A 23,591-nucleotide genomic window follows, 5' to 3' on the forward strand; every position below is an offset into this window, starting at 1 on the left:
GGAAAGGACATTTTCAGCTACGGAGACACTCATAAAAAGCTGACTCTGGCAGGGAGCTTGAGAACACGTCCATCCTGGTGCTGCTGCTGTATCCTCCTGCCTTTTCCCTTGCCAGCAGTGTGGGGAGACCCAGAGAGCAGGCAGCAGACCCAGGAACGGTGTGATCACAGATATCCAGTTTACATTAGAGTTTTCAGTTTTTGCTTTTTTTAACCTTTTTATATTGCTGGGTAAGTGTTCCTAACGATGCAATTAACAGTGGGAAAGGCTTGTACTCCAGTCGCCACTTAGGAGAATTACTGCACCTTTCCCATTTCTGCCACTCCTTCTGCAGTGCCAAATGTAGCTGGAGGAAAAGGGGTGAGAGGAAGTTTTCTCCTCCTATTTATTTCTTTTTCCTGCCTATATTTTCTTCTTTTGTTTTCCTATCCCCAAGCAGTGTAAATAATGCTCAGTACTTGGACTGTTTGTTTTTCCCTCCCATCTCTTTTTTAGGAGTGGAGAAAGCTGATTTCAAGTTTTTCCTGTTCGTACAAGTTCTATTTTCTTTTGTTGTTGTTGTTAAAAATATGGTTTGTTGACTAGGGGGGTTTTGGTCTCTTGCAATTCCTCGCCATGTTTCTACAAATGTCCTTTTGAGGGGGAGGGGTTTTGAAAGGAAATTCAGCAAACTGCTGCCTTTTGAGCTCTCACCTGAAAATAAACAGGGGGAGAAGCAAAAGAAAACATTGTACAAGGTTATCGATTTTGCTGGAGGACTGAACAGAGATAACCCAAGTGCTGAGTTTTAATTGCAATACCTCTTGCAAGGAAGCATCAGCAAAGCACGGGCTTAGACCAGATGCGCAATCTGATGAACTAGAGAAGGGAATTTGCCTGGACACTGCCATACTGTCCCAGGGGCAACTCCTTCTCACTTACTCTGACTCATTTCTACCCTGTTTAATTAATTACACCTTTGCCTCTTTACCTCCTCTTAAGGCTTGGTGTATTTTTTGGGTGACAGGAGAGTGACACATGCTCCTTCCCTGATTCAGGTTTAGTCCCAGCATATTTGCAGGGAAGAATGTCTGAGGAGAATAAAATGTGTCTGAAGTAATATAATCAAGTGTCACAGTTCAGCCAGCTGCTGGCAAGAAAAGCAGGAATGATGAAGCGTACGAACGGGACTCTCAGGTAGAACTTCACCCTACTCTGCTTTCTCCCACCCACCCAGGCAGCTGCATGAAGGGGGTCTCCTCTGTCACTGCCAGAGTCTTTCCAGCCACATCCACTTTGAGCGGATCTGTCATCCCTCTCCATTGCACCTCTAAAGGAAAGACCTTTGGGATATTTAAGTAAGACTGGTAATTTGGTGTAGATAGAAGAGGTTTTGTGACCACCCTTTTTTACCCATGTGCTTGGGCTTGCTTACATCTCTCTAAGGAGGTAGCTCCTCTCCTGAATGATGACCTTCCAGTATCTTTTTAAGGATGTTTACACATTCAGGTGCTCCTCCCCTGGGTGGGAGAGCTTGGTAAAGATGAGCTCCTGCAGCTCTTGCAGGGCCAGTGCTGGCTCCTTGTCCTGACCTGGCTTGGGACCAGTGGTGGAGCCGGGCCTAGGAATCCCACCAGCCAGGACAGGGAGACGGGGCAGGTGCCAAATGAGTAAGTGTTAACCTTTCCTTATTTCTTTTTTAAAAAGGAAAACAAAGTGGTTTCCCTTTTAAAAAAGGGAAACAAAAGTGGTTGGGTGTGTTCCTTTGTGGAGGAGGTTTGGATGGCTCGTTGCTTTTTCTTCTCCAGACCTTTTTGTTCCCACGTGCCTCTCCAGGACCAATCTGGCTGTTTACAGCAACTTTCTGAGTAGCTTCTCATGATCCCTCTGTGTTGTTTATAGGACTGCGACAAGTGGGTCAACTCGTTTTTTTCTTTTAATGTGGATACGTGGTACATTTGCTAAGATGTCTGACTGATGTCTGAACGATGTATGTTGTCTCTGTGCAAGGCAGTGACAGGGAATTATCTACATGGGAAAAAATGGGGGGGGGGGGGGGAGGGGAAAGGACCTTATAGAAAATTCTGTGGAGTTCAATAGGAAGAGAAAACCTTTCTGTAGAGTTTTCTAACCTGTGGAATAGGATAGGGAATTATACCCTGCTGTATAATTCCATAACCTGATTTCTAGCAACTTGTAGATAGACTCTCGTTCTCTGTGAATTTAGGCTGATTTGACCACTACTCTCCACAAAAACTTTCAAGCTTACTAAATTCTGTACATTTTTTTCATAACAGTCTTGACTTTATGTGAATAATTAAATTTCAGCCTTTTTCCTGGAAAAAAAAGCAAAGGCTATTTTCCGTTACCTCTCCACAGTTGAAAACTGTGTCTGCGTTTGCCAGGAGCGTGGCTGGCGGGAGCAGGTCTGCCCGTCCACACTTGCTGCCTGAGTGGGCATCCAGAGCTGAACTGGGAGGCAGTTTGAAGCTCTGTGAAAATGGAAGATGGTCTGTACAAGCTGGCCTTTTCTTATGCAACAGGCCTGCTGCTCGTGCATACCCAATAACAGGGAGAGGGACCTGGAACCTACTGTGCGTTTCCCAGAAAAGCTGCTGTTCTATAGCTACACCTATTCAAGCATATGGACAGCACAGGTGCTCTGTGAGCAAAACTTGGCCTGAAATTCCTTTATCCTGGTGAGGAGGGATGTTGGAGAGAGTCCATCCAAATACTCAGAGGCCAAATTGAATTTATGAGGCTGAAAATAAGAAGGAAAGGTAAGCTCAGTATCCCTGATCTACAGTTACTGAGAAACCCAGCCCTGCTGCTCATTTACACAAACCCTTTGTAAAGCAGAGCTGCAATACATAAAAATTCTGGATTTTCTTGAAGCAGGGGAGGTAGAAGGTTCTCATCTTTCGCCCCAAGCCCTGGTCTTCAACAGGAGCTTGTTGAAGTGATTGTGCTGAACGCCAAGTAAGGCTTGAACACAAGTGACCCTGTGAAAAAGGCCTCAGCTTCCACTGCGAGAAAATCCTCTCTTGTTCCTTTTCACCTAATTGCTCATATCTGACCAGTTACACTGTTTCATAGGGTTTTCTTTTATGTAAGTCTTAAGCTTTCTTTACAAGCCTTGTGCATTCCCTTCAACTCCATTGCCTCAGGCTCTGGGATGGAGAAGTCAATCTGCTGCTTTCTGTTTCTGTGCCTGTAAATCATCATCTTCTGGGAAGCTGCTGACAAGTCACATGCTTGCTTTTCCCCCTTAAAAACTTTAACGTTGCCCACGATGGTGGTGTTGCACAGAGAACAGAGTTTAACCGTACCTCTAAGCTGGTCGGACGGTGAGCTGCTGTGCAGGGGGCAGCCCTGGCTCTGCTGGCCTCCTGCTGCCCTGTGGGGATGCTGATGCACAGCTGACCCCACTGCAAGCCAGGGCACTGCCACCCTACTAGGAAAGTGAAGAGGGACCAGATATGAGCAGAGAGAGAGAAAGCACTCGTCTCAGCAGCTGGCCCGCCTTTAGGCCACATTAGGGAAACTGGGAAAGTGCACTTTGAAATGGCATCTTCATGGTGAGTCTAAGCTGCTAAAAGGAGCTGCCATGCCTCCTCCCTTTCATCACCGTGATCTGTGTGCTTCTGCTGCTGAAGGAGCACCAGCGTCATTGCCTGTTTGGCTGCTTGGGAACTGCCCCATTAAGAACTAACCCACTCCCCTATCAAAATAAGGGTTTGAGGGATCAGCTCCTTGTATTGGTTCCCTTGGTGAGGCAAGTGCCACTGAGGGCTGGCACAACATGCAGATGGTTATGTTGAAGAATATTCCTTTGGTTGCATATGCAACTTGAACTGGCTTAAGCTGACTGTGAAATACCTGTCTGAGAAGAATAAACCCAGCTGGGGTACCAGGGAGGACATACTACCCCCTTCCTTTCCTGGTGTTTTCTTCAGAATTTGTAGTATGGGCTGGATCTGCTTTGGTCTCTGTTGTTGTTTAATGTCCTGCTGTTTCCTTCACTATTCCCTCCCCATCCAAAGGCTCCTTTGAGATAGACCCTTGCAACTGGGCAGGAGGAGATGAATAACTTGATATACACATAGAATTAATAAAATTAACATGCACAAATCTGGTATGCACTCAGTGATTACACTCCACGGCAGCTAAAGATACTGACTGGTAAGTCTCCTCATGTACTTGCAAGTGGCAGAGCCTTGTGCAGGAGTGAGGCACAGCTGCTGGAGGTGACATCTGTCCCTGTCTTTGAGTGAGTTCCAATCTAGCGAGATCCAGAATGGCACTTCACACCTACGCAGAGTCTGTGCATGATGTACTGTGTACAACAACTAAAAAAATATTAGTTGTAGGCTTAGAGAAGAGAACTGGACAGAAGCAAACTGTTCTCTGCATGCAACAGGGGGATGAAGGATGCGGTGAGGCAGGGCAGCGTGCAACAGCGTGGGCTTGTGGACAGCTCTGGGTGCGCTGGGCAGGAGCAAGGAGAAGGCTAGCCAGAGAGGGAAGGCATTGAGAGAAGGGCTTGAGAAGAAGATCAAGAAAAGCTTAGTGTCTTACATTTGCACAACGCAGGTAGGAAGCTTCACGGCAGACTCCAGGCAGAACCGGCTCAAGTGTAGTCGCTACACAAGCTGCGGCTGCGGGGCTGGCACAGGTTATGGTGCTCCTTGGTCCAAGCCGTGCTTCTCTCTGCTGGACAGTGATAGGAAAGAATCCTCCTTGACTTTAGGCACCTACTGGCTTCTTTTTCATCATCTTTGAAAAACACTTCACAACATGCTTAATTCTTCAGGGGAATCATATAAGGAATACACCAAATGAGTACTCAGATGCTGTTCAAATGAAATTAATGTGAGTTCTGTTCTCCATGGAAACCCCAAATACCTAAATTTAGCTCAGTTTGCCTTAACTGTTGCATTGGTAATTGCCTAGAAGGAGAAACAAACCAAAATAAACCCACCTCTAAATGTTGTAGAGAGCAGAGCAATGTTGGCATAACCTAAGTGCTTCCTTCTAATTTCTCCCAGATGGAATTTCCCATGTTCCTTGTTCAGACAACTCTAACCAAGCTGGCTGTTTGACTTTTTCTAGAACAAAAAGGAAAAGAAAGGTGGGGGGCATGGGACGGGGACAAAGCCATTCCAGTACAGAGGTTATCAGCAGCTGGTGCCCTTACATCTAGGAAAATACGGATAAGTAACAGTTTAATCTTTGATTCTCCTCCCCCGTAGCAATGTGACTGGGAAAGGTTTCTATGCCATGGCTCAGGGAAAATCTGAGTGAAGTAGTGCCTGTTACAACTAAATGTACCTGTAGGACAGTCTATGGTCATCAGAGCACAGAGTTGAACATGAGCTATGGGGTCAACATCGGGTGCCTCTGTTGTACTGTAGGTGTTCCCCAGGCTAAGCAGCAGCAACTCCCCCCCCCCCAGCAGAGCGTGGCTGGGCGCCTGTGCCAGGCCGGCACCTCGGAGCATGCTTGGAGCCTGGGCAAGGCCGGGGGACGCTGCTGGCCCAGCAGCATGGCCAGCTTTGTGAGGCGGCTGGGGCAGCGCTGAACACAAATGGTTATGGTGGTAACAGGTGGAGGACCTGCGCTTAGGGTATTGGGGTCTGTTTACATCCTTGCACTGAGGTCTTTCCCCAGCATAGGCAGAACAAAGTGTTATCTTTTCCTTGGAGATCGAGAGAAGCTTTGTGATTGTCAGTGTTGGTCTGCGCAGAAGAAAATAAATACGTGATGTGTTTTTCCAGTGCAGATGCATATCGTTGGAAGAGGAAAAATTTAGTCACGCTGTGGCTCTCTGAGCAAGAGTACATTTACCGGAACTGTAAAGACTTGTTCAAGAATATTCTCAGTGCAGATATCACAGAATGCTTTGGGTGGGAAGGGACCTTAAAGATCATCCAGTTCCAGCCCCCTGCCGTGGGCAGGACTTACCTGAGGCTGAGCAGCCGCTGCTGTCTCTCGGGAGGAGAGGGGCTGCGATGTTCCATGGGAAGAATGCTGCTGAGGGTCTGCCTCATCTCCTTTGACTGGGGACATTTTAAATGCCCTCTGGAGCCTAGTCTTGTTTTTGCTTTCCCATAAGGGATCAAATATTCATGCCAGCAAGACAAAAAACATCTAAAAAGACTTTTCTCCATTATGGAGACAAGATCGTGCACCAAGATTTACTTTTAATAAGGTAAAGGTACCGGTTTTCCTCCTAATGAGGTATCTAAGTCCGGGTTCGGTGGCCTTCTGGATTCATTTTCATTGGGCATGGAAATCTAGTCATGAGTTGGAGGTTGAAATGTTGAGAACCCCCTTCCAGAGCTCTGCCAGCTTCCCATGAGGCAAGCACAGGTGGACTTCCCTTCTTTTCAGACACTGCATGTGTGAGCAATGTAGCAAGCCAAAAGCTCTTTTGCAGGTATATATTCTTGTTTGGCTTCAATTTTTCTTCTCTGATTTGTGGATGTTGTGCATGACTGGAGGCCTCTGGGAATCCCTACACTATAAAAGTAATTTTACAGGGAACAGGATTTCTCGTTTTGGCTCTTTTCAGATGCGGGAGGGTACGGATGGAAGATTTGGGGGGTACAAGGGTGGTGGATGGGAGTCTCAGGGGTGGCGTGCGGAATGGATCCCTGAAACATGTTTGAAAGCAACTAAAGGCTCGGGTCTCCAAACGTTGTGTTCTTGGTATCTGAAACTGCTTTGGCATAAGCAGGTGGGACAGCGGAGGGTGCTGCAAAGCAATTTGAAAGAGCTTCTCCCAGGCCTGTATGCATTTTCTGCTAGATGGAGGGTGCTAGTGATTATGTGTGTTCTTTCAAGCTAGTGTTTACAGAGGCGCCCTGATGTCTGTGGGGGAAAGAAAGTACTGGATGGAAGTAAAACAAGAGAAAAGGGACCTACTCCTGGAAGCTTTCATCCCTACCTTGTCCCACACTGGCCCTTAATAACTAAAATGAGTCTGATTTGCCTTTGGTCTTCCAGCTCCAAAACATGTTTGCCTGAAAATTTTTGTTGGATATACTTCGCATGTTTTGATAATGTGACTTATAACACTTCTACAAAGATATATATAAATACATACATGTACAACAACATACATACACGTACACCCACTACATATAGACTTAGGAAACTATATGGCACTATACACCTCCATGCCTGTATGTGGCAGCAACCACAGAAAAGGAAGGGAGGTAGCTCAAAACAGCATGTACAGTCCTTTATGGAGTTGTTATTAAACAGAATGTGGTCTTGCCATCCTGGCTGGTGGAAGTGTTTTATTTCTGTGGGACTGGATCCAGGGGAGTTGCGTCTGAGGAAGGAGGGCCCTAGGAAGGGGGGGTGGGTCTCCATGAGATAGTCTGACACAGGACATGGCAAAGGATCCACAGTGGCTTGGAGAGCATCCCAGGGTAGGGAATACATGATACGCTATTTCTCATTAAGAAGATAAGAACATCATGTGTTTTACTACACAGGGCTAAAATCTCCTGCGTGCCTGTGGCTACCCTGACACGAATCCCAGCCCGTGGTGGCAGATTTGATGATGGGCAGCATCACGTCGACAGGATCGCCTAGCTTAGCATAGGCTGAGTTTTGCTGCTGCACTGAAACAGCATTTTCCGGATGGCACGTGTCAGTTCTGCCCCAATGTTGGTGACGTGCAGACATGTCTGGCACAGAGCTGGGCGGCAGCTTCACCCTGGCGGGTTAGGACAGGGCGCAGGAGTTGTCTGATGCGGGGCTGCAAGAGGCGCTGGCACTGGGCGGTGGGACCCTGCGCTTACACTGCGGCTTGACACCCGTGCCTCTCCGTCTGCCGGCTCGTAGCAGCCAGGGAATGGGTCGACCTGGAGGGAAAGGAGTATCTGCACTTCCAGCATCGCTGTATTGTCTGCTGCTGGTCTAGGGTGTCAGGCCAGGTCCAGTAGCACTTTGTTTAGCATATGAGAATTTTAAGTTCTAGCCATAAAGGATACCTATTGCCTTGTGAAGAGACTTGTACTTTGCCACCGGTTCTTCAGGGGCTGAGCAGTGCCAGCTGCCCTGCCGAAGCACAGTATATTTCACTATCAGGACTATGTAGCTGATTGCTGCTCTCTGTGTTCTGTTTGAAGTTATTTCCTTCCTTTCAGTTTACCTGCCTTTGCTACTGAATAGATTCCCACCCACCCCTTGGTAGGTATGTCTGCTTAATTATGTTCATATAATTAACTGTGACTTACAGACAACACATACTTAACTCCTTTAGGTTTCTGTTTGGGTTTTTTTAGTCAGTCCTGTAAGTCCCTCAGCACTTGCTCCTGTTTTGTTGTGGGTTTTTTTCCAAATAGCCTCTAAATTGTCACTTTTTTTTTTTTTTTTTTTTTTTTTTTTTACATGTAGTGTCAAATGAAATCCGTTATTCCACATATGTTTAAGACTTGAGTCTCTGGGAAAATAACATGTCTCTGGGCCTGTAAATTGTACCTCTGCATAGGAGAAATGTCTTATTTTCTTAATTTCCCATTATGCTACAAAGTCTCCAGCTATTGAGTGCATCTCAGATGCATTGACAGAACTCTTTTACCATCGTACTAGACTCAATTTATCCCTCAGTTAAGTACATCGCCTCTGGATTTAGCTGCATAGCCCCAACGTGCCTCATTCTGCACTATCTGCCCCTGTCTCTGATCTCTACTTTCTGCTTATTTCTCCGTTTAGACTAGCTGGCAAGCCTACCATTTGTTTCTCTCATGTTACTGTCTTACGAGCTCTCATACGTTACTTTGAAGTCATCAATGAAAACAGTAAATAGAAAGGACTTAAGATGATTCTTGCTGCACCCCTCACTGGCTCTGCACTTTGCCAGCTGCAAGGGTATTTTCTGTACTGTCCCTCAGGTCATATCTTCTGTGCCAGAGAAACTGGAGTTTTGATTTAAGCATAATATTGTGTGGCATGTTTGGTCATAATCCAGCCACCTCACAGCTCCCCTTTCTTTTCACAGCCCATTTGCTTAAATTGCACTATAGAGGTTTTGTGTGTTTTTTTTTTTTTTGGGGGGGGGGTGGCGGGGCGGGGGACAGGGATGCAGATTAATTCTTTTTTTGGAACTGTATTCCTCATAAACCTTCCATTACTGTCTTTGCACTTGTTTCTGTATGGAAAAACTGAGAAGCTTCTAATTTGCGTCTGTGTGGCTCTGATTCTGTACATATCTCAGTAGGTCTTGTATTTTCACCTTCTGTTCTTCAAATGATTAAGTTGCTATTCCATTAATAGCCAGCCATGAGTACCTTTTAGGTTGTTGTTCATATAAAGCAGGCAATTCACATTTTCATTTCTCCTACATTTTGTTTCCTTTATAAATTTGCTACTGGACTCTTCCTCCACATACTTTGTCCTCTGTATCTGGTGCAGTCCAAGCTGGCTAGATAGGTTTCAGTAATGGGTTTTACGACAAAGCATGAGGTGTTTGCACAAGCAGCACACCAGAACTGCTGGGATGTGAGCAAATACTTGCTTGGAAGGCCAGTGCCTGAACTGGCAGTAGGTTTGGCCGGGACTGGTTTCGTTCAGCTCACACACTGGTGCCAGCAGCGCCCACAGCAGCGCGTGAGTCAAGGGAGGCTGCACAGCACTTGCCACCTTCCCGCATGCTGCAGGAGGGGAGGTGCCTCAGAGCACAGCCCACGGCCGCAGAACATCAGCTCTTGCATGCCTGTGACTTGGAAAAGGTGGCACTTGTGAGGGGGTGAGCACCCGTGCCCAGGGTCGCCTGTCTGGTGTCCAAGGGGCACATGACAAGAGCTAGTGGGCTACGGTCAGGACCACTTTAAGCTTCCTCCCACAAATAAAGCCTTAAAAAATTTTGCATCACTTGGCAAAAAAATGTTTTTTCTCTATTTGAGACTCCTAACGCAGTGGAGGCTCCAGGCACGGCTTTTGTGAGGAACCAGCAATGATCGGTCCCCAGTGCTGGTTGAACTGTTATGAGAGCTGAGCCCAGTCCTTGCTTATGTGGCCACTTAGTGCCTGTTGTGACAGTATTTTTAATAGTGTGTGTGTGTTTTATTATACCTTTCCTGGGATTGGACTAATGGGAAAAGAGGGATCTTCACTTGCTCAGCTGGTTATTGCCCTGTCTTGTACTCATTGGCCACAAAACACACACTTCTGTACAGTGTTTGTATAACTGGGGGGGGGCAGAGTTATTTTTTATGAATTCTTGATTCGGTCTCTCTGTTTCTGCTTGTACTAACTGGTTTTGTCCATAGGGTTAGCAAACTAGAATTTTTCTACTCTGAAATCATTTGCCAACCAAAAAAAGTTATATCGTTCAGGCAAATTGTTCTCGTTGCCCAGCAGTCCCTCTCCATCTGCTTTCTCCTTCATCCGACTCATGACCCAGTCTCAGCCTTGTCATAACCATCCAAAGCTCTACCTGTTGTCTTGTTCACCTGAAGTCTTCCTTATTTTTTTGATTCTTTATATTGATGAGTTTAAAACCAAGATTTCTGCTTTCACATTTAAGTGCCATGTAAAAGGAAGAGTTCAGCTTTTTGCTAGGTTAAAATTTAATAGATAACTTCTTGTCTTCGTTAACTGAAATCATTAAACTGGCAACTAGCTGCAATTCAGACTGCCCTTATCTTAAAGATACAAGGTCAGAGGATTTTGTTTTAGTTTTTTTGTTGGTGGTGATAGTGGTGGAGTTTTCCCAAAATTCTCTGCTCTGATGGAGTTTTTTTGCTATCATGTTCTTCTCAGACTATCATATGTTGGGCACCAAATGTAGCTCAGCAGGTGCTTGGAGTTGAAAATGCTGAACAAGATCAGCTCCGTTTTAGTGCTTTGAGGGGTAGTGACAAGCTTGGCGCAACATGAATCTCTGCCCAAAACAATGATTCTAAGCAACTGCACATGCTATTAGGAGAAAAGCAAGCTTCTGGGTTCAAAACAGCCCCAGAGCTCCTTGTTTTTCACGGCATGTGCTTGGATTTTTGGGGGCAGAACTGAGGTTTGGCCTTCCAACTGAATGGGAAAGCCAGAGTGCCAGTACCAATTCTGGGGATATTTTGGATTGGGGAAAAAATTATTTTTGTGTGTAGGTAGCCAAGGCTGTGCTGTTTGGGTAGGTTCTGGGCTGACAGATCAGTGTGACACTGTCTGCTGGACAGAGTTTTCAAGCTGAAACTTTGAGGGGGTGTACTGGGATTGCCACAGAGGGTGTGAGCTTGGAAGAATTCCCTTGACAAAGGTTTGGTGTCAGTTTACTGCACATTTTACACCTATAAAGTACTTGGCATCAGCTCAGTGAAGATTTTATTGGTACAATGGAGGTGGAAATACTTCAGCCATCGCAAACCACCTTTGCAGTATGATTTTTGTTCCCTCCTGGCACCCTGTACAGGCTCACGTATGCATACCCTTTCCCAGGTGAGAAGATGGTGCAGATGGATGCTGCTTTTGCTCTGGGGCAGGGGCAAGCTGGGATGGGTTGAGCAGCACCTCTGAAGAGCCCCGGTACCCCCAGTGTCCAGCTTCCTCAGCTCCTTGGGGTAACTGGGACAGCTGAAGGCAACAGGAATGGTGGGTGGGTGTGGGGGGATGTGTGCCCATGCGGACACACACGGCTGTGCTCTCGTACTCTCAGGTGACAAACCTCAGGAAACTCTCCAGGTTAGCCTGCGTCTCACTCGGAGCTCCCTGAGCCTCTCCGTGCTTATTGGTTTTGTTCCAGCTTCGTCTCCCCCAGCTCACAATCTGTCTGTCATGACTCACACTCTCTGGCTTTGATTTAGACTCCATCTGCTTTCTCAGCCAGCCAGAGCCCAGCTCTCCTGCCACATGCCGCAGCAGTGTGGGACCAGAGCAGAACATCTCTGTCCGGGAGCGAGGAGGGGGAAGGCGTACAGACTCCAGCCTCCAAGTCTCTCCGTGTCGGATCGGCCTCGGTGCGAGCGTTTGGCTGAGCTGCACGGGGTGACCCCGCTCTGCACCCACCAGGCACGGGCTGGCGGGAACGTGTCCTCCCGCAGGGCGTGGGGACCCTCAGCCAGCTTTGGCCTCAGAGTGCTGCCGCTCACCGCACACCTATGCATTTTTAAAGGAGCGTCCTTTCTGCCCTGCTCATTCAAAGGACTATTGCAGTTTCCCTGAGAAAAACCAGAAAAAACAGTTTAGCCTGTGCTCTGTGGGCAGGGGAGGGTGACACCAAGGTGGCAGGGAGGCTCCGTGCTACCACCTGGCATCCAGGCACCCGCCATAACCCTGCAGCGGGGGGCACCAGCCTTGCCCTTGCATCACCCCGTCCTCGCAGAGGGACAGGAGATCCTCGGAGGACTGACGATCACTTAGGCAGGGAAAGGCTGTACCCAGTTAGCTTGTAGAGGGGGATCACCTGTCAAAAACAATACAGAGTTGGTGGGCTCTGAATTCCAGGCAGCAAAATAAAATATCTCTCTCCTCGAGAGAGCAGCTGGGGAGACTTCCCACTGCTCTAAGTTTGTTACAGACTCTCCCACCCATGAGCATCATCAGAGAAGAACTGGTGCAAGGTCAATCCTTGGAGTTAAAGCCAGGAGGGAATTTTCCTAGGGAGACTGGGTTAGAGGTAATGATATTTTTTACTTGCTCCTGAGACAGCTTATGAAAAATCACCTGCTAAGGTGAAACTGGTCACTCTAGGTTAGATAATGCTTTCCTAATACCAGGAAAGGGGATGTGGCCCAGCATCTGGGAGAATACCCCCCACGAACGTATCCGCAGAGTCTGGATTTCTTCTCTGTTGCTGGTAAGTGGAAATACATCCAATGGGCTGTTTGGGACTGCATCTAAGAGCCATGACACACCAAAAATGTGCTAGAAAGAGATGTAGAATGTTAGAGGAAAGCTGCAGAATACACAGAATTTGATTTTGCCTTATTTACTGAGAAAACCTCACAAGGACAGTGAGTTAAACAAAGCAGCATCTTATCTTTGGATGCTAAAGTTTTGCATGCATGACACAAACTGACAAGACATCTTTTTGCAAGATACAGATCAAGATCTGCTCCAGATTTAGAACTGGAATAGAGAGGGACGCTGCAGACAAGGGTTGAGGTCTCTGCTGTTAGTCACAATGGAGACAAGTTGGCAAAAGTGAGAGCTGGAATTCTCAGATCTGAGGTATGCAAAAATATGTGGAAAGTAGGCAGGGTAGAATTACCAGGAGAGAAAGCAGGAATTTTCAGAGACCTGTTTTCAAAGTTTAGAAAACATGGCTTCCCTCTGCTGTATTTCTTGGCAGCCTGCTAATGCTCCATAATACTGGTTTTTTTTAGTTCTTGTATTTTAAGACTAAATTTGTAAAAATCATGAACAGTGATTTAGAGAGACAAACACAGGTATTTAAAATATAGGTGCATACATGCTGTTTTACTCCTCTTCCTCCAATACTGAGGATGCCCCCACTTAAGATTTTCACATTCTATTTTAAAATTCCAGAGATGGTGGAAAAACAAAGAGGCTTTCCTCCCTTCCAGTGCTTTTCTTAGAGCCCTGGCTGAATTAAAGACCTGAGATGTAGGTCAAGTGTTTTCCTCCCATCTGTTTTTAGGGCATGCCTCAGCTAAAGGACAGAGGAGAAGCTCCTAACTGCACCCCCATCCAGGAAAATCCCAGAGTAAAACCTGAGAAAGAGGAAAAATGTTCTACATGGGAATGTTTGGGGGGATGCAAGGTAAGAGCTAGTGAAAAGGAGCTGCAGCAACACGGACAGGATTGCTGTCAGAAGCAGCAACATGCTTCTAGGCTGGAGGTCTGGCTTGTTTGCAGTGGTGCGCGCAGGCCAGGTGTGACTGGGAGGTTGACACCCATGGAGAACGAGAAGAGCTGCTTCTCCCCCACTTTCCACGTGGCACATTGACCCAGAGCTTCCCAACTGTGTCCAGCAGCATTCATGCCCAGTCACAATCCCTCCTGCCATGCTAGGAAGGCGCGGCAGAAGCCTGAGGGTGATGAGGTGCCCTCAGGCACCCCACAGCCTGCCTGCCCCCCGCACAGCCCTGCAGCCCAGCCTAGCCATTGCAGCACAGAAGGAGAGCAGCAGAGGAGAGGGTTGCTCTGATGCCCCCTCTCCCAGATGAATTAATCCTCTGTGGGGATTGCAGAGAACACCCAAAAGCTTCTCTTTCAGGAGCAAACACAAGACGACTGGCTCAAGTGAAGACTGTGATGGACTACGCCCCTCATACCAGCTATAAGGGGACATCATCATCCTCATCTTCATCCTCATCCAGGTCAGTGGAGTGTAGGCTTATGTCCTTGAGGATGTCAGAGATATTGTCAGCAACTGGCCCTGTCAGCTCCATCTCTTCCAGCTCAGTATCTGTGGCATAAGTGGAGCCCAGAAACTCCCCCTCTTCACACCCGTGCTGGGGCTGGGAGCAGTGCGAGCAGGGCGGCAGTGGGCTCTCCATGCCCGGAGCCGCTGCTTGCAGTGCGGCCACCACACAGTTGTCCTGCCGGCTCCACACCTGAGCGGCCTGACTGACCTTCTCGCTGCTGGTTGAAGTCCGGTTGGTGTCGCGGAAGCTGGCGAGGGGCGGGCGGAGGCGAACCCCAGAGCGTGTGGAACCTTCTATTGCCTTCTGGAGCTGGGAGAAGAGAAAAAGTTCAGAAAAATAAAGGGAAGCTGACCTAGCCCTTCCCAGCAGAAGTTCATCTACCCTCCAGGGTAAAGGGGCCACAAGCAGAGAGTCACAGCTCTACCTCCACGGGCTGTGCAGATCACCTTTTACACTGGTGGTGTAATTTTTCATTCCAGGGTAAATAAATTCCACACCACTTCCAGAGACAGTAATAGCCGCTCAGTTAAGAGCCCTGTGTTCATAAAAAGGATGAACCATCTCACATCCCTGTAAACAACACCTGCTGCCTCCTCTGAAATACAGCCATCCATTCCTCTGCGTGGCTTCCAAAGGGCTGACTCAGAATTCGATGCTGGATTAAAAACGTAGCAATTGCGTATATTTGCTGCTGGATCCTCCAGTGCCTGTAAGCTATTGCAGTGGTCCACAGGACATGTGCAATTGGTTAGGAGATGGAAGGACCTGTACTTACCTCTTCCAAAGCCAACACTCCCCGCAGCTTCCCCATGCTCGTTACATAGGCATGGCTGAGGCCCAGTAATGAGAACAACGTATGCGTCTGTGAGCAAAACCACAAAAAAACATTTCAGGGACTTTGGAAACATGATATTTGATGCTAGAGCTGGGACTTGGGATTTAGAAATGGGAATCACAAAGGTGCACAAGTCTGCAGGTATCCAGTGAGAAACTACCTTGTCCCTCCCCCCTCTGCAGCCAGCACACGCTGCCCTTCGGTCCTTCTGCCGCACAGCCCTAGCTGGGGCATGCTGGTGATGGGGAGCACATCCTCGAGGTCACCCCCATCCTGCTCTGCAAACAGAATCACGTGCAACACCCTGTATTTGGGTGCTTATGCAGCTCCTACTTAATTTTCGTGCTGGAAATTCAGCTATCATATAGTAATATGCAAAGTCAGAACCTGCTTAGGTTATTTATTCTAGTGCTTTCCTTAACACGAAACTATTTCTTTTTTGGCTCTTCCAGAATTTTTCTGGTCAAAACTTAAGCTTGTTGCTGCTTATCCAGTGCAGCAGGACCACCGAGAACAAGTTACTTCCTTTCTCTTACAAAGCCGTCTCAAAAGGACAGATTATCATACTGTCATCTTTTCTTCAGCTTAAATATACCCGATTTTTTTATTGCTCTTTATAGATCAGACTTTCTGAAAGTTTCAGTGTTCTCAGTGTTCATCTATGGCATATTTCCAACCTCTGAGTTTTTTAAGCTGAGCTCTAGCTGGGCTTTACCTGTGGCTTTACATGAAGTCATGCTTTTACAGCTGGTTTTTGCCTTTCTTTTAACATCACATAAGATGTTGAATGTCATGTTTAAGTGAACTAGGGAAAATCTAATTTCTCAGGAACAAGACATTATACCCTAATGTAAAAGAAAATCAGGCTGGTTAAATACAATCTGATCACCATAAGCTGTGATATTCTTGCCATTGTCAACACTCTCACACGTAGCTCTAACTATGCATACCTCAAATAGTTTGATTACTTATTCCTGCATTTTTTGTGCATCCCTGTTACTTCAGAATTTCTCATTTGCTCTTTTTTATAAGAGGTATGAAACCTTCCCCATTTGCAGTCTTCAGGGGTAATTTCTTGTAACCCCTGTGTTCTCAAAGATAAATGCCAGTGGTTTTCAGACTGCTTCAGTCAGCTGCTTAGAAAACACCAAACTCATCTTAAGTATAGGCTAACCTGTCGTTTTGCTCAAGGCAGAGATCTTACCGCTTTGATAATAGTAATCAGTTAATTTTGTGCAAGGCATATGCTGACCACTCACGTTAAATGAATATTGACAAAAGAAAAGCACGCGCTGTGCACTCCAGTAGACTGCTTTCCCTTTCCACTGAGTGAAAGCTGGTCCCCTCTTACACCTGATATACAGTGACTGCTTCTGTCCCGTCATCCTGTGCTAACTCCAGAAGCTGTATGATCTAGCTTCCTCCTCCCTTGTGCTCGGTTCAAGAAAAGAGCCTGTGCTACAGGGTGGTTTCAAGCAACTCTTCTTGTGCACTGAGGCAGGTTCTACACCCTGACAAAAGCACCCTGAGAGACCCAGGAGCACTCATTCCGATGCTGCACGCTGACAAAGCAGTGTGTAAATCCCAGTGTAATGCCCCCAGCAGTGAGGCATACAGTGCTTCTGCTAATGTAGTGGCTGGAAAATCCTATGTGGTGTCCAAAAGCTGTGTTAGTAAATGCACTCAGACTTCTTATCAGGTAGCCTTTCATTTTGCAGGAGACTGGAGGTACCCGCAGAAGGAACAAACTGACTTCTGTACCTGGATAAGGGAAGTAGCTGGCAGTAGTAGTTGTAGGTGAAGGCAAGGAGAAGAAATAAGTCATAGACTGGATTTGCAATGATAGGGTGGAGAAAGACAGTGTGTGTCCCAGAGCCATCTGCACCCACCTTGTGCAGGGAAGTTCTCTCCACCAGCTGGAAAGGGGAAGGGTCTATGCGGCAGCTGTCAAAGCACACAGTCTTGTTCAGCTCCTGCTGTTCCCAAGCATCTATCTGACACAGGAAAGAGGAGGAATCACTCTTACAATAATTAGCAGTGTTGCCGTCTGGTGTACCCACACTAGTCCCATTCTCCTCTTAACGCTTCTTCCTTCCGATGTAGATCATTCATCTTCCCATTATATCACCCCCCTCAGCTTTCCCATCCCTTCCCATCATGCTCCCTTCCCATCCCTTGCCAGATGTCAAGTCCCTATGGAAACAGAGCAATTCCAGTATCTCAGAGGTTTTCTGAGAAGGTGAGGTTTTGCTCCTCCCTGCTTAAAGGAGGAGCGAACATCTTCTCTTTCCTTTTGGAGCACATCTTCCCCTTGTCATTGTAAGACATTTGTTCCTTTGTGTAAAAAAATGAAGGAACAACACAGACCCACAGAAAGATTTAGGTGAGGGTGGAACGTGTGGCAGCCCCTAGCCCAAAACCCTGCTCACGGCATCACGGCAGGGCTGACTCCCAGGCTAGATCAGATTAGTCAGAGCCTTACTCAGCACATCTAGCAGAACGATCTCTGCTCTTACTGGGCAAGACTTGCCCACTGTGCAACTCTAAGGGGAAAATGGCTTTAGCTATGGCTTTGTGTGGCAATCGTGGAGGTTGCTGGAGTTCAGGAAGTATTGCAAGCAATAGGAAAAGGGCAAAAGAAGCACTCAATTAACTTCACTCCCTTTCTGCACCCAGTTTTACCTCTTCTGGCCTCATTGTCTCAATGACTTCCACCGGCTCCTGTAGGAGAAAACACTGTTCAGGACAGACAGAACTCACAGTTTCAGAGTACAGAGAGGAAAGATTTGCACAGCTTCCTCACCCCATGTGGTCCCCTTTTTGTTCCAAATAGAATATGACTGAGTGTTCCGTTTTTCTTTATACTCATACATTACAAGGTGTACTCTGTACTTGCTGTGCTTCCCTGGCCAACGAAGATTGGCTATGGAATGCTGGTGGGGCAATTCAGGTGCCTACACACGGTCTTCTAGTGCTGCTTTAGGTGCTCCCAGATATCCCACATGGGGTCCAAGCACCACCCTAGAGTGGATAGGTCTCCATAGGCTCTGTATGGTATCTACCAGCCCTGTGCAGATATGTCAGAAACCCAAGGGCATCTAACATGACACAAACCAAAAGCATTTTTTTAATTTTTATCTGGCCAAAACTGTTTGCCAAATGCAATAAAACTGCACTTTATTCCAGGTTAGTCAAATTAGCATTAAGTTATTCACTGAGAAAAAGATGCTCACACTCAGTCATGCTGGTAGCCTTGCTGCCTGAGCACAGATGGCTCTTTAGGAAGATGCACACTCCTTTACAGTAATCACAGCCCTTCTCCTTGGAGAGGGTCCCCCACTGATGCTCTCAGAGTTCAGGACCATAAGCGCCTCCACGCTTTGGCCAACGCTGAACGGCTCTGAGAAGTAAGTTCTGTTTCCACTGCATTCCCTTCCCTCTTTGGGGCACTGCTAGGCTCTCTGTAACCCTGACCTGGACGGCACTCTCTGCTTCAAGTGGACGGTTGTAATGACACAAGAGCTGCTGGATCAGTTGCCTCAAACTCCTGAAATTGCCTGAAGGATGAAAACAAACACATGGATAAGAGAGAAGAACAAGTGAGAGACACAAAGCCCCATGCCCATCTTCTTGCCCAAGGCAGGCTGGGAAGCCACAACCTAGATTCCATTTGTAAGATGGTGCCTGGGACATGCCAGAACAAATATTCCCATGCAGTATCTTTTCCTCAGGGAGAGGGAACAAACCATTACAAAATAGCCCTTGCAGGTAATATTCATAAATCAGTGTCCCTGAAAAAAAAAACAACCAAGAGAGAAGCATGACTACTAACACAGCAAACAATCTGACAGAAGGTGTAAACTGCTGTAATGAGAGGCTTCTGCGGTCCACAAAGAGAATGTGGTTTGTAGGATGAATATGGAAAGGGGAGGTGAGAATTTAGAAACTACTTAAAAGACAAAACATACCAACAGCCTGACTGTGACGGGTACAAAGGGGTAAGGAGTCCCTGGGTTGTGCCAACAGTATAATGGTGGCAATGCAAAAGACTGCAGAATTACTTTCCCAGGCAGGACAGTCAGGAATTAGCAGAGAGGAGGAGACAGGGTTTGCTGCTGCTGTGAAGTGAACGAGGCTGCAGAGGATGGTTGGTCAGAAAGTGACAGCTGTGAGCCAAATTAAAAGTTACTGCAGGGAAAGCCTCGCGAAGTCGCTCCTGCTCCAATTCCTCTGGGCATGCCTGGGCCACTCACTACCAGCTGCACGCAAAACGTCTCACACACTGTCCTTGTTTTGATGCGACTCTTTTTCCGATTTGGAAAGGAGGGTGGATGGCTGTCCCACCACTCTGCTGCCCTGGAAGCATAAAGTGGATTTTCCTGTGCCTGAGAGGTTTGGTTGTACATTGGTGGTGTTAAGGAACCAGAAAGTGGTATATGCTCTATTACATGCTAACCTTTGGGTGCCTGAAAGCACAAGCCCGCGGAGCCCTATCCCCTGTATTCATTCTCAAGATTGGGCTACACCTCTGTGCATATTTCAAGACACAAAGAAAAAAACCCACCATCCTGCATCAACTATACATGCTACCCGAATCAGAACGAGCTGTGAAGACAGCCTTGGAAGCAAGGCTAATACAGGCTGGGGCGGCACACAAACAGCACAATACATCAGTGTTTGTCTGTGGCATTAAAGTAGCTGAATCAGGGATGCATGTCCAAGGGAGAAGCTGCTCGGTTTTGGAGGTGGCCAAGCAGCAGAAAGAACAAGTACAAAAGTTTAGCTCTTGTGCTGGTTCTCCCAGGGAAATTCATTCACAGGGTGAAGGGGGCAAGAGACGGGACCCTTCCATGCAGACTCTGCAGAAGGTGTCCGAGGCAACGCTATTGCAGAAGATGGAGTGGGGAGCAAGCAGCCTGAGTGGCCTGCTTTTGCCAAGCTCTCTGAGGGGCACAAACAGAAAGTATTTCCAGTTATGTTATACTGATGATGTTGTGGGTTTTGTTTTTTTACAAATTACAGAACACTTTTAATACAGGAACAGCAGAGAAAGCTCCTCCTCTGTCCTTGAGAAATGAGCAGCTGGCAGCAGCTGGCAGGCATAGTGGCAGGAGAGCTCCCACAGGCAGGCAGGACACGGCTGGGACATGCCAGCAGTTACTGTATCTGGGGGACATGGCTGGGACATGCCAGCAGTTGCCGTACCTGGGGGCTGCTGTGGCTCCAGAGCTTCAGGCGTTTGTTTCGGAGGACTTGTTGGCCCATTGGGCTCCTCTGGGTAACTGGGCGCAGGACTTGGGGGCCGAGGCAGCTGTCATGGATAGAACAAAGCCCACCCTGTGTCATTTCTTTCTCAGCCTCTCCAAATGCCTTAGGGCTGCCTAGGCAGTCTGTGTGGCATCTCGCCACTCCTCACTCTCACCTCTCCCTTCTCATCCGTATCCTCATCCTCATCAACATAAGCAAAAGATTCGTGCTTCAGCTTTGGCAGGGCTGCCCACGGTCCCTTGCTGTGCCCGTCATAGGGTGCTTCGCACAGCTTCTGCTGCATCTCTCTGTTGAGGAGCCGCCGCCGTTCTGGGCTTATGTGTCTCTGGAGGAGAGCCTGCAGCTCAGAGCGCTCTACGGACCCCAAAAGGATCATGGTCTCTGCGCAACACAGAACAGAGAAGCCACTAAGCTGCCTCAGGGTTTTGAATATCCCCTGCCCCATGCTGCCCCTTCCTCCCTCCAACCTCCTCAAAGTGCTCGGATTTGTACTACAGCTGCCCAAGAGCCAGCGCCCAGCCCTGCTGCTGGCACCCTGTGGGGCTGCAGGAAGCTCATCAGCCCCTAGCTGTGCCAGCCCTCAGCACCACAGCCAGAGCAGGCTCTTTCCTTACACCAGATCCCTTGCTGCTGTCACAGAGCAGCCACAAACTCCCCCCGCCCAGCCCTTTACCTCTTGATCTGCTTTGCTGCCCGCACCCTGGCTTACCTGTCCCACCAGCTGGAACAGCCTTCTGTTATACGTCATCCATAGCAGAAGACTTTTAGGATGATTTTTTTTTTTTTTTAATGTGGTGGGTCACACTGTCTCCTTCATAGCATGTAATTTGAAAGCTAGTTTATTTGCCTTTTAAGCTGAGACAGCCTTCAGGAAGGACCAGTTTCTCCATGCTGCTTACCTGGCGAGTCCACCAAAGGCAAAGTCTTAACAGTGGTGCTCTGGAGCAGAGTTTGCAAGTCTCGGTATTTACAGTTGGAGGAGACGAATTTCACATCTTGGACCATAATATCCTCGACAAAGATATTGTATTTGCTGTGAATTTATGGACAGTGAGGGGAAGAGTTATCATATTAAAATGTCTAGTGGATAAATTCCTTGAAGAAATATATAAATGACCGCTTCTTTAAAAAGTGTTCTCAATACAGTTGCTAAATAGTGTTTTGTGAGAGTAACTGAAGAGAACTTTCCAACAGGATCAAACAGATTAACTGGATTTTCACTACAGTTGTGTTCCACTCCACTGCCCCTCACCATAAAAGCACATACATAAATATACACGTACAGATGTTTTATATATACATACTTATGTATATTATATATACTAGAGAGAGGAAGACATGTATATGAATAACTGAATTATTTTTTAAGAGAAATATCCAAATAAAAGGAAATTTCAAACATTTCCTGGAGAACAAAATCCAAACCCCACTGAATTCAGAACAAAATGGAAATGGGACACGATTTTGAATTTTTTAAACGGAAGCAGTTTGGCACTGTTAATACAAATTCAGTAACATTGCAGATTATTCAAACCTGTGTTTCCTGTGGAAAAAAAAAAAAAGGACTGCTCTCCATTTCTATGTACGAACCCTAATTCTACTCCATTGCTTGTTTTTTCTTGCTGCAGGTCTATGCCGCCTTTTTATAGTACTATCCCCATTTACGCCCTTTTATTCTCCCATGGTTGCACCTCTTCTTTATTTCTTTGCCACTCCCCACCTGCACCTCTGTTTCACTACCGTACCTTATGTGGTTCCAGCCCAGGTCTGGCAGGTAGGGCAACTTCTTCACCTGAATGATGCTGTCGTAGAGGCTGGGCTGTAGGCTCTGGGCCACCATGTTGGCCAGAATGACCGCCACCATCATGGGGAGGATGTGGGAGATCTGGCCTGTCAGCTCGAAGCAGATCACGGCAGTGGAGACAGTGTGGCTCACCGCTCCTGTCAGAGCTGCTGCACCTTTCCCAGGCAGGGTGGAAAAGGGACAAGTAGAGAAGACTGTCATATAGAAACGACATCTCACATCAACCAGGAAAGTCATGGGGATGGGACCAGGTGAAGAAAAGACAGACATGGGGGCTCACCAATAACAGCATACCCTCCGGGTAAGATCTGATAAACGATACCATCAAAGAGGATCCCGTTCGGAAAAAGCGATGCCATGATTTCCCCAATAAGGCGCCCAAATGCAGCACCTGGAAAATATCACTGACAATTATGGAATTAAGATCTCAGGAACACCCAGTCTGCGCTGGGCAATCACTCAAGTATTTCATAACAGACACGAAATCAAATCTTACATTAAGATGACTCTGGGGACTAAAGAGTAGTTCTCAGTTACAAAATATGGAAGTTAAGACTCCAAGAGGCGAAAAATGTACTAAGATCTGTAAATACTTGACCCCTCATTCTTCCACTTAGGCACACCAGGCACAGTGGTATCTGTGATTCCCAGGTAGGAGGAAATATTTTCCGAGTACACACGATGCCAGTCCCCGTCACAGCTGAGGCCGTTCACACGCGCGCTCTGTGAATGCCCACACCCCACCGTCACAGCTTACTGAAGAGTTTAGGTGGAAAGGGACTTTGGGAGCCTTGTTCGGACCCCTGCTCACAACAGGGCTCATTTCAAAGTGAGATAAGTCACCCAGACCCTTGTGCAGACAAGCCTTGAAAGTCAGCAAGGATGGAGCTTCTCCAGCCTTTCTGAGCGCCTTAACCAAGGAAACAATTTTTTTCTAACGTCCCACCAGAACGTCCCTGTTGCAACTTGTGCCTTTACTTCCTATTTACTGGGACCTGTCATGGAGGTCTCCAGCTGTCCCCCCTATCCCCACTCTGCTGGGTGGTGAAAGCCATGGAGATCCCCTCCTAGCCTTCCCTTCTGCAGGCTGAACAAGCCCAGCTTCTCCAGGATCGCCTGGCTTGTTTATCAGGAGGCCGTGGCTCAGCATGCCTCCCACAGTGTGGCTCTCCTTGCGTAAAAGGACAGGGATTTTCTCCTCAGCGTTTGGATTTGGGGGGTGGGAAAATGACAGAAGCAGAAACTTGGAGGCTGGTATACGGACTGTTAACCAAGGCTGCCATAGACATCAAGTGGTGACTCCTCAGCCGTTAAAAGAAACCCACCGGGCATGTGCGCAGTGTCTCTGACCCTCTCAGCTGTCGGA

General features: G+C 47.3%; 1 protein-coding gene across 1 annotated transcript in view; it reads right to left on the minus strand.

The window, feature by feature from the left end:
• Positions 1-12,900: 12,900 nt before the first annotated feature.
• The window catches only part of CLCN1 (chloride voltage-gated channel 1), a 38,492-nt gene continuing 27,801 nt past the window's right edge, over positions 12,901-23,591 (minus strand). The window contains exons 14-23 of the mRNA XM_056339120.1: positions 22,506-22,616; positions 22,167-22,380; positions 21,321-21,454; positions 20,576-20,802; positions 20,359-20,464; positions 18,628-18,710; positions 17,836-17,874; positions 17,043-17,147; positions 15,094-15,180; positions 12,901-14,627 (exon numbers count right to left, since the gene is read on the minus strand). Of these exons, the coding sequence (XP_056195095.1) occupies positions 14,229-14,627; positions 15,094-15,180; positions 17,043-17,147; positions 17,836-17,874; positions 18,628-18,710; positions 20,359-20,464; positions 20,576-20,802; positions 21,321-21,454; positions 22,167-22,380; positions 22,506-22,616 (1,505 nt within the window). The 3' untranslated portion in view covers positions 12,901-14,228. The remainder of the gene's footprint in view (positions 14,628-15,093; positions 15,181-17,042; positions 17,148-17,835; positions 17,875-18,627; positions 18,711-20,358; positions 20,465-20,575; positions 20,803-21,320; positions 21,455-22,166; positions 22,381-22,505; positions 22,617-23,591) is intronic.

The sequence above is a fragment of the Falco biarmicus genome, chromosome 5 (genome assembly GCF_023638135.1).
Source record: "Falco biarmicus isolate bFalBia1 chromosome 5, bFalBia1.pri, whole genome shotgun sequence".
NCBI classification, from domain to species: domain Eukaryota; kingdom Metazoa; phylum Chordata; class Aves; order Falconiformes; family Falconidae; genus Falco; species Falco biarmicus.